At 31.6% G+C, this 11,972-nt stretch overlaps 1 protein-coding gene across 1 annotated transcript; it reads right to left on the bottom strand.

Annotated features, from left to right (window-relative positions):
- Positions 1-215: 215 nt before the first annotated feature.
- Positions 216-2,441, bottom strand: LOC119604833. The gene has a single exon (XM_037957702.1). It carries the CDS (start codon positions 2,439-2,441, stop codon positions 216-218), a length of 2,226 nt encoding a protein of 741 aa, XP_037813630.1.
- Positions 2,442-11,972: the final 9,531 nt, after the last annotated feature.

Here is an 11,972-nt window from a genome sequence, read left to right as displayed (position 1 = left end):
CAAATGACTCCATTCTATCCTAGGTACATATATACATATAATCATAAAAAAATTGCTTATACATTTTAGAATCATACCTGCATTATTCACGTTCAAAGTCTTCATACTACATTTAAATTGTTTTACACATAATACTGATGACACAAAGAAAAATTAAACAATTATAAATTAATTTATTTTATTATTTATTATTTTTTGGTGGTTTTTAATTTAGTTTATTCTGTGTTGCCAACAATATTAGCAGATGATGGAATAGAAGAATTTATTCTAGCAGCGGCGGCTGCTGCCATATACGTGCCGTAATAGCGGCCGAATAAATTTTGGGCATCAGCATTCATTGGCATTTGATGATGATGTGTCTGAGTAGGTTGAATGTCGTTGGTGTGTTCCAAATGTAATGATGGGGTGGTTAAAAGATGAGAGGCGGGTTGAGGTGGTGTATTATTTCTGCTTATTTGTTGTGGTTGTGTGTTGGGGTGTGTCCTAAGGGGACTTGAACTGGCTTTAAATATTTGAGATATATGTCTTTTACCACTACTGAGATGCGTGTCGTCTTGATTGTTATTGTTGTTGTGAAGGGCACTAAATGCGGTTTCATCCTCATCTTCATTTGTGTTGTCATGTTCATCATCTCCATATTGATAATTTTGATCTTCATCGCATTCATCTTCTGGTTCATAATCATGAACCCTTATCACTGTTTCATCTTCGGTTATATTGATTTTAGAAATTTTGCAGTGATTTGGGGTTATACGCAATGAGTGCCCGTTTTTAAAACTTCTTATATAAATGGATGATTCATCATCACCATTATGACTTAGAGAGGCACTATGGCTGTGACTATGGCTATTGCTATTACTATCCACTTCATCGTCAGGTTCATCGTAGTCAGCCTCTATGTCTTCATCTTCACTAGCGTCCACAACATCAATGTCCTCAATTTCGAGATCATTTGTGGTCGGGTTTCCATCTAGTATTTCATCATTGCAAGGCGTAGAAGATCTCAAATCATCTGTTTCGCTTTCGGTTGTATGCTTGCGAATGTATGGTTGTTGCTGTTGATGTAGTTCACGCTTGTTCGAGTAATCGGGTGCCAAAAGAGATGCCACATCAAATTGACGCTTCCGTTTTTGTGAGAATATCTCATTTATCACGTTAGCCTGGACATTAGTTGCAGCAATTGAAGATTGCGAGGAAGAAAGTATACTTGGTGATTGTAGTATGGAAGGATCTGACGAATGTTGATGGGATGTAGGGGCAATCAGTTGCTGCTGTTGATGATGCTGTGCATTACCACCGTGACATAGAGCTGCCGCCGCAGCAGCAGCTGCTGCATAGTGCTGAGGTCTATACGTAAATATTTGGCCCATATATGAGGCGGCAGTAGCATTTGTCGCATGACCACCTACCTGTGAATGCTGGGGCTGTTGTCGGTGGTGTTGCGTAAAATGCCATCCAAATGACTGAGCAGCTAAATGCTGGGCTGCGGTCGCCAAAGGCGTTATAGTGCTACTTCCCATTACAATGTGTTGGAATGAAGGCGGTGAGGGCGAAGTTAAATCCATGGCTGGTGGCGGACTAGGAGAATCTGTGCCATTGTCATCAACAGCCAAGCCCATATGCTTTCGCACTTTGCGCTGAGCTTTACGCCGACGAAAGTCACCTTTACGAAAATCTTCCATGTTAGCGGGATGTATGGCCCAGTAGTGGCCTTTGCCATTGGCGCTTCGACCGGACTTTATGAAACAATCATTGAGCGACAAATTATGGCGTATAGAATTTCGCCAACCCGGACCACGGGTACGAAAATACGGGTAGTTGTCTAAAATATATTGATATATATCAGACAAGACCAATTTAGTCTCAGCACTGCTGAGTATAGCCATGGCGATTAAACCGATGTAACTATGTTGAGGCTTCGGCTCTTCCGGCTGAAATATACGTTGTGGAAACAAAGACATTGAGGCCAGTGTCAAACGATTACTGGTGGGGCATTGAGCCAACGCAGTGGGGGATCTTCCCATATGACTTGATGCTGCTATTAAACTTCCTGCTGTAGTAGCGCATAAATAAGAGGACGGAGGTGGAGGTCCTTGGCCCGTGGTTGTATAGTTAGTATCATGAACTGTGGGACCATTTACAGTTGTTGTCGACACGGTTGTGGTAGAGGCATATGCGGCTGCCGCAGCCATTGCTGCCGCCGCTGTATACGGTGGTCCTCTTAAACGTTCCATATTTAAAGCATAATTGTATAATTGTAAACGATATTGTTCCAAAGCGGCAGCAGTGTTACATGAAGTTATACCGGCGCTACTGGCACCTTCGCCGCCATTGCCCACCGCTGATATAGCACCATTATTGTTATTGTTATAAAGCAACATATTGCCGTTGTTTGTAATAGTTGTGGTTGAAGCAACCGCAGTTGTTGATGTTGTCACCATTATTGCTTGCAACTAAAGCATATAAATGTCTTGTTAATTTATTTTCCGTTTTAGATATTTTAGTCTTTTTTGAGTTTTTTTGTGAATCTAAAATTAATTGAATTTAGGAATTAATCTTCTTAACACTATTAACGCACATAGATTTAACAAATTGTGTAGAAAGTGTGTGTCTGTCTGTTTGTTAAATTTCAATATCGGTTATAGTAAATTCTGAAGTCAAAAGATATATATGTATTCGTTAATTTAGCTATATTTTGATAAATTTTTAATATTTGTGCAAACTATTTAAAAATTATTAGGTGTATAACAAAAAAATTTAGGATCTGTTTTACAAATGTTAGACGTTTATTGTAAAATGTTAATACAATATAATTTATTTAATTCAATTCTGGCAAAATATGAACTCTGTGCCAAAAGAAACCATGAACGAATTAAAACATATTCTGTTCTGAAGTGAAGCGTACTCCTCGGTACTCTATCGGAACGAATTGAATTCGAATCTGGAATCATACTTTTGATACATCATGTCCTTAAGATTGAACAAACCCCGTTTTTACCATATAACGTTATAGCAGGGTGTCTTCGAAAGCTTAAGCATACAATATCTCAGTTAAGGTGATTGATTATTCGACATTTTTCAGATGACAAATTAAAATTATAAGACACCTTTCTTCGTGCCATCTCGAAAATATGATGTGATGGAGAAAACCGGATTCGAATTCAGCGCACTCTTTAAGTAAATGAGAGGTTAATATACTGCAGATTTCTATCGGAATATTTTAAAGACCTAACCATATACAGTGCTGTGCAATATAATAGGCTATTGTATATTAAATATTTTCTCTTCGATTTAACACTCTTAAAAAGACATTTGTTCAATTCACAATCGATGTTGTAGCGTTGTATGCGTTGTATGTCAGCAGCTGCTACAATAGTCATAACAATGTTGTTGGTATTTTCTATGCAAAAGCTCTATACAACTCCTACGACAATTTTTCATATGTTTTTCGAATGTTGTAAAAAAGTTTAGTGTTGCCAGTTGTTTATTTCAACATATAAACAAAAAATTCAAACGATTTTAGCACAAAACAAGTAAGAGTGTTATATTCGGCTGTGCCGAATCTTGTATACCCACCATCAAATCATTGCCAAAAAGGAATGCTTCCTTATAAATAAACTTTGATATTTAAGAATCCATGCTTTTATTATCCAAACAATTTTCTCATTTATTACATCTATGTATAGAGACATTTTTGTCGAATTTTGTCGCTATACTTGCATTTTTAAGGTAGTAAAAAGCGTTTAAGGTATTTTCTGAGAGGGATCTTATTTAGGGGGGCACGTTTGGTCAATTATGGACCGATCCTCGTCAAATTTTCTAGAACGATTTTAGTTTAGTCTAGTAATGAGAGTTAAGCCATTTTCAGAAGGAGACGGGTTAATGTCATTTATGGACCGATCCTTATAAAATTTTACAGTGATATTAAGATTCCTATAAGATATGTTCTTGTGTCGAATTTCATTGCTATAGCTGCTTCGTTTAGTCAGTTATGAGCGTTAATATCATTTTCTGAGGGGGGCCTTATATGGGGGATAGGGTCAATTATGGACAGATCCTTAAAAAATTTTACAATGATATTAAGGTTCCTGTAAAATATGTTCATGTCGAATTTCATCGCTATAGATGTTTCTTTTAGTCAGTTATGAGCGTTAAAGTCGTTTTCTGAAGGGGACATTATATGGGGCTAGGCGAAATCGTGGACCGATATTGCTCATTTTCAATACCAAACAAACAGCATCAATACAAAATATTTGTGCAAAATTTCAGCTCGCTAGCTGCTTCCGTTTGGACTCTATCGTGTTTTCAACAGACGGACCGACGGACAGACGGACGGACATTGCTAGATCGTCTTAGAATTTAATAAGGATCCAGAATATATATACTTTTATGGGTCTTAGATGAATATTTCGATGTGTTACAAACGGAATGACAAAAACAATATACCCCCCATCTTTTTTGATGGTGGGTATAAAAACAATAAAGTGGTAACACTGAAATCAAAAACAAACAGCTGTTTACCAAAACAAAAAAAAATAAAATTTTATTAAAAACAGTTTATTTATTAGTTTAAAATGTGGAATAAAGAAAATAAAAGAATTGAAAATTCAAAGAAATTAATTTGGTTTATTTCGCATGTTTAATTAATTTAATATTTCTTGATTTTTTTATCTTTTGACATTGTTATCTATATTTGTTTTGATTGTTTTTTTTTTCATTGAGAACACAAACTTATGACTTGCTGCAAAGATCTGTTCACAATCACTGTTACTACACTTTAGTAGGTACAATATACAACTTGATTGTGAATTGAACAATTCTCTTAGGAATTGTTGGTACCGTTCAGGGATGGAAAGTGAGATTTTGTTTCAGTATCAACAAATATTTCAGAGGGTACTTTTTTGGATCAGAGAGTACTAAAATAATTTTTTCGCTAAAATTTTGTAACTTCTTAAATACAATATATTTAGACATTTTAAAATAATCCGCAACGGAAGTAGAAATGTCATTATATGTTAATATGATGAATCTGTGTTCGTCCCTCAATGTTAACCTTTTAGATACAGTTTGATGAAATTTGCTATGTAATTTCTTGTCCATAGCAACTTTGTTAAAGCAGTTATTATACAGTTTGTTGTATTTTAATAAATCCGGTCTTAATTAATATCAGGCCACCTTTGGCCCTTTTTATTAAACTAAAATCCGACGTAGGTGTTCATTGCGCTCCATGACATGAGACTTCACACAGAATATTTGTTCGTACATCTGATTCTGAATATGACATGAAACAATAATTTGCTTTAAAGTCCAAATATTTTTGACCAAAAACTTCTTTTATTATATTAAATGCTTAATTTCAAAATATATTGCTTTATATTAGATAGAAATTGAAAATTAAATTCGAGTTTATATCTTTTGGAAATCATTCAAAGTCAACTATTTTTCCAAAATTGAAATTTCTGGTAATTTTCTCATAAAATATTATCAATGGAATTTAAATTAGATTAATAATATTCATATAATGTCAATCAAGATAGAAATTTTTTAAAACTAGATCTCTTTACTTCTGGTAATATTGAAGAGAATTCCATTACTCTATAACTTTTTAGCCGTTTTTTCCAGAAGTTATAGTGGATGCATTTTTGAGAATTTTCTGTAAACATGTGCCAAAACATTCGTGGAATTTTAAATTTGAATAAATATTTGAAATTTTAAAGATACTTTGACCCCCATTTCTCAATGTATGTATTGTTATTTTTTATCGAAATGAAATATTTATAATTTTCATACAAAAATTATTTTAACCGGCACATTGTCTACCGGTTAAACGATAATCGGATATTGAGATTGTGGCCCTGAGAGTATCAAGTAAGACTCGGGAGTATCACCGTACTTTGGAACATCAAATAGTATCAAAAAAAGTACCATCGTACCAATTTTTCCATCCCTGGTACCGTTATTTTTGATATTGTCAATACCAAAAATAATGGGTATTTTTAAGAAGTTTTTATGAAAATAATTAAATGTAAGATAAATGAAATGTTATTGTTAAAAAAATATTATAAAATAATATTATTTTTACGTAAAGATGGGTCGTAATGTACAGTCGAATAGTGAAAAAATTACGTGACCAAGGAAAAATATTTGCTTTTATTGCGGAATTGCTTGGAAGTCCTCATCATTTCGTCAGAAACGCGATCAAGTGGAAGCCATCAAAAGAAACAAAACAACCGTTACGACGGATTCACGGATAGCTCTTCTGGTGAAGAGGCAGCCATTTTTATCTTCAAAAGCCGTTTCTGAAGAAATAGGTAACATAATTAGTGCTTCAACAGTCCGACGAAAACTTTTAGAGAAAGGTTTGCAAGTAGAATCGCCAGGAAGGTACCATTTTTAAGCCCAAAAAACAAAGCAGCTCGAAAAAACTTTGCCACAAAATTTAAAAATAGTGCAGTTGATGATTTTAAGAACATTTTATGGAGCGACGAGACAAAAATTAACTTGTTCGGGTCAGATAGTCGCAGAAATGTTAGAAGACTGAATGGAACTAGATGATCGTTATACAAAAACTGTAAAACACGGCGGAAGAAGTATAATAGTGTGGGGTGCATTTTCTTGGCATGGTGTTGGCCCTTTTTATGAGATCACAGAAATAATGAACAAAGAAATGTACCGTGATATTTTGAAGGATATTACGTTACCCTATGCGGAAAACAACATGCCACCAGAATGGACTTTTCAACAGGACAATGATCCTAAGCACTCCTCAAAATTAGTTAAATCTTGGCTGATTGCTAACAATGTATCTGTTTTAGAATGGCCTTCACAGTCACCGGATCTCAGTCCTATTGAGAACCTTTGGGTTGAATTGAAGAGAGGCTTAGATGTGTAGACATTTCGGAATAAAAATCAACTTTGGGAGGAGATTAAAAAGAAATGGGAGGCAATTTGTATAGAAAAATGCCAAAAATTTATAGAATCAATGCCCAGAAGAGTTCAGTGCGTTTTAAACAACAATGGCGGTCATTCAGATTATTGAATTAACTTGGCATACTATTATAATATTTAATATTAGTAGAAAATTTAATTTGTTTTAGTCTTTAATGGAAAAAAAATATTTGTTTAAGAAATATTGAATAAGTCTATTATTTTGAATCATAGGAAATTGAATTTTTTTACATTTTTTATTTAAATAAAGTCATAAAAAAACAAAAATATTTGTGGATGGTGTATCTTTTAGTACAGTTCTTAATTAAATAAAAAATTAATTTAAATATCATTCATAATGGAAAATATTTACCAAATAAAAATAAGTCTATTATTTTGCACAGCACTGTACATTCAGATATCTTCTAGAATACTCTTAATTAGCTTTTGCTGACGAAAACATGCTCTAAAAATAGTTATGTAGAAGGAATATTAGATTGAAAGGAGGATGTATGTACATACGTATGTATGTTACATCAGAACGTTCGGAAAAATATTATAAAATCGACCACATAAATTTTTAAAATATTTATTAAGAAAAAAGTACTAAAATATAAATAAACATGCTTTAAAAATAGTTATGTAAGAAGGAATGTTAGATTGAAAGGAGGATGTATGTACATACGTATGTAGGTATGTTACATCAGAACGTTCGGAAAAATATTATAAAATCGACCACATAAATTTTTAAAATATTTATTAAGAAAAAACTACTAAAATACTATTAAAATAGAAACTCTAAACCAGAAACTATGTTCTTGAATTTTTTTATTGCATTCACTACTGTCCAACAAAGATCTTGATAATTTCGATATCATGTTCATTAATCAAGCTTCCAAGATCTTTCAAAAAATTCTCACCCATGCGTTCTTATGTATTTACTTACAGTTACTGTCAAAATTATAACACCACTTCGCTGTTCGATTTAAAATTTTCGATTTTTGTCAGTTTTTTCTCCATAATTACTAGAAGTATGTAAATAGGGTTTCACTTTTATTTTTTTTACAAATATGTAAATTTTACATCCCCTAATCAAAAAGGGCAAAAAAAATATTATGAAGTTTTTTTTTTAAAAAATCGATAACGCTATTTTTTTATTAATTTAATATTGCTTTTTACGTGATTTTTATTAAAAACTTGTCATAATCCTTATGTATGTATATCCTCTTAGAAAGTCAAAATCTTTTGCAAAATTAATAAGTGATTTTAAAAGAAGTTAGAGTGCTATATTCGGCTATGCCGAATCTTAAATACCCTCCACCTTACAGTTTCAGAGTTTTAATAAATTGTGAAAATTTACATTTTGCTTCCGTGATGGGGGTGCTATCATTAAGAAATTATTTATTAGTTGCTTTATACCCCTATGGAGCTAACTTTGATTAAGTCTACAACTAGTTTATACACCTGTTATGGATGATATGGCCATAACAAGATTCAGAATAGCCGAATATAGTACTCTAACTTGTTTTAAATTGATTCTCTTAAATGGAAAGTATTTTGTTGTCTGCGTAGTATTTTGCAAGAAAATTCATCATACCGGAATATTTGTTTTATTTCGGCACAGTCAAATATAAAATTAATTTTTTTAATGATATCTACAAGGTTTTGCATTTCAAGCTTTCTACAAATCTGAGTGATAACGGTAAAGGTAAATTAAATTGTTCTGAATGTAAATAACATTTTCCAAAGAAAAGGTTCATTTATGATCTAAATTGATATTCGAAGGATTGAACGTGATATTTATTTTTATTTAGGAAGTATGTATGTAGTTACCAAATTTCTGAAATTATAATATTCTGAAAGTTTCTATTTAAGAATTGGAATTAACTGGATTTATCTTCTGTCGATTAATTTTCACAAGATTAAACAATTTTCTTTACAAACATGAAGATTTAGGAACGACGGAAATGAAAACGAAAGAATTCCCAAAATATTTTGTGGGATTAAGTGGCAATGCCACTTTTTAATTAAGCAAATAATTAATTATTATACTTTAAATGCAAAATTTGTGTTAGCTACATAAAGTAATTTATTAACTTAAATCTAATCTTATTCTTGTTTTAATCAGATTATGTGTATAATACAAAAAATTCCATTCATAAATCTGACCACTAGTCAGTTCCAATAGATTAACGGTATGGAATATGATAGCATATATTACATAGATTATAAAAAGCACAAGACATCCAGATTTCTCAGGATCTGGTCAGGGGATTTTTTGTTTTTCTAATCTATGTAATGTATGCTACCATACCATACAGTAGTTACAAATTTATTTCATTTTTATGATATTTATTAATTATATAAATTAAATTAGACTGAATTTAATTAATTTAGTCGGTGCAACTTTAATTTTATATAATTAAATAGAATCTTAATTAAGAAGTGGTGCTGCCACTAAATCACTTAATCGTTAAAAAATTCCCCGTTTTCATTTCCATCGTTGCTAGTAATCCATTTTTGAGGAAGTTGTCAGTACTTGGTATATTAAATGGGAGAGGGGAGGATGGCTAACCTCCTCATGGGCCTAGAATATGTATTTAAATGCATCCGTTTCATTAAATTTTAAACTTATTTCTCAATATCACAAACTGATACACTTTTTGAATATTTCTAAATTATCTATGAAAGTTTTGCTTTTATTTTGACAGCATTATTATTGTATGTACATTAGAAGTGCCCAAAAAATATCGATGTTGTTTGGATGTCTAAAAGAAACTGGTGTAGAATTTTAACCAAATCGGACAACGACAACCCGTGCAGTATATCAATTGAAAAGTGTAAAATTTTATAAATAATTCAAAAATTGTCTATCCAACAATATAAATATAAAACATTTATATTAAGGAACAAACAACAAAGTCATGAATTTTTGCTTTGTTTGGTCTTCGTTTTGCATGCAGAAGAGATGTAAACTAAAATATCTACACAAAAAAATGTGTCTCTATATGCCAAAATTGCATTCTGAGTAAATCGATGTGGAAGTTTAACATTATTTTTCTAAAAAACTGCTCGATAGGATTTTGTGATTTTTTTTACCATATGTATTTGTTTTGAAATGAATATTCTAAAGAACATTTTTTATACACGATCTCATCTACAAGGGGATATTTTTTAACGGTAAAAAAGTGTCGTTTGCTCTATACGCCATTTTAAGCATATTTCCTTACAAATAATACACGTAAAACAAAATAGTATTAGCAAAAATTAAAAAAAAAACATTTATTCATTTACATCAAACCAAAAATAAAAACAATTTACAAAGTTATTACACCCTGTAACAATTTTGAAAAAAGCATTTAGACATAGAAAAGTTGATATACATGTGAAACTAGACTCCATTTACAGCAAATCTGAATACTCCGATTTATAGGACTTACAAATTCAAACTAATATTTTAATTATGAAATGAAAGTTGCGAATATGTAAATTCTATCTATATTATTTGTTTGAATCACTTAGACAAAAAATCGAAAATGAAATTTAAACAAGTGAGAGTGTTATATTCGGCTGTGCAGGGTCTCATATACCCACCATCAAACCGTATGCCGCAAAAGGCATAACTGACTCAAATTAACTGAAGAGGATCATATATGAGAGATAGTGTTAATTATTGACCGTTTTTCATATTTTTTTCACAATTTTTTTTAGACCGATTTTGGTGCATATAAAGCATCTTTATTTTGGTGCATATAAAGCATCTTTACATCGAATATCACTTCCCGACACTTTCTGCATGAAATTCGGTATCAAATTTCATAATTGTTCACGTATTTTTATGTCAGCAATGATCGTAAAAGTAATTTTCTTATGGGCCGATCCTCAATAAATTTGGTAGAGAGATTTTAACAGATTCTCATAAAAGTCAGTCGAATTTCATCTCTATACTCGAAGTTTTAAGCCAGTAATGAGCGTTAAATTAATTATCTGAAGGGGATCTTTAAGTGGGGTAAGGAGAATTATGGACCGATTTCAACAGATTTTGGTTCGCAAGGAACTTAATTGGGTCGAATTTCATCGCGTTACTAGTACTTATAATCCAGTAATCAGCGTAAAATTCATTTTCTGAAGGGGACCTTAAATGGGGGGTAGGGTCAACTATGGATCGATCCATAGACAGACATGGCTAGTTCGTCTTTCGAATTTAATAATATTTCAAAAAACAATATATCTTTTTTGATGGTGGGTATAAAAAGGTATCCTTTTCGAAACTAAAATTTTTAACTACTTTTTTGTAACCAATTTTCTTTAAGCTTCCATTTTTTTTTTAACCCTGTGGATTGAAATAAATAACATTATTTTGAAGCAGAGGTTCTCAGCTTCATTTGATATTAATATCAAACTTTTTATATAAATTTGCAATTCCATCTTTTGAAATCGTATGTCCTTTAAACTTTAAGGTCCTTTTGCAGGGGCATAAGATCTGATAATAGTCCACAGTGTCCTGTACATATAGATTTGTTTTAGAATATGACAAATAAGGAATGTACATCTCAATTTATTTGAGTTAAGTAATAATTTTGGTCTGTTTCAGATATAAAACTAAATAACAATTATAAATCAGTAATTTTTTCTATTCTCTTAACGATACTTATCTCTGTTTCAACAATATTTAACGATGTTGGTAACACATAGATTTTGAGAACCTTTTTTTATTATATTTGCTGTTTGAAAATTAGGCTGCAAAATTGTGTTTTTAAATTGTATTGCAAATAAATTATTTGAATATATTGAAGAACTTTTATTTTAGTAAATGGAAGAATCGAAAAATGTAATCTTAGAAAAATTCTTAAAATTTGAAAAATGCATTTCTACAATCTTAAGTTTAATTTAGTTTGTTTTAAAATTTTTCAAATAATTAACGAGTGACAAAATACTATGAATTTCTAAATAAATAAATAATGCAAATATTTCATTTAGTTGATTGATGGCATTCGACAAAGCGGTTGATGTGGCTTTGTTTCAGAAATTGTAAACACAACACA

The sequence above is a fragment of the Lucilia sericata genome, unplaced genomic scaffold (genome assembly GCF_015586225.1).
Source record: "Lucilia sericata isolate MDLA Ls3-8-SP2 unplaced genomic scaffold, ASM1558622v1 Contig000436F_arrow, whole genome shotgun sequence".
NCBI classification, from domain to species: Eukaryota; Metazoa; Arthropoda; class Insecta; order Diptera; family Calliphoridae; genus Lucilia; species Lucilia sericata.
Note: the sequence above shows the minus strand (reverse complement) of the source record. Positions and strands in the feature narration are given on the sequence as shown.

What these genes read in the sequence shown, in the direction of transcription:
- LOC119604833 (XM_037957702.1), bottom strand. Translation starts at nt 2,441, where the DNA reads ATGGTGACAACATCAACAACTGCGGTTGCTTCAACCACAACTATTACA.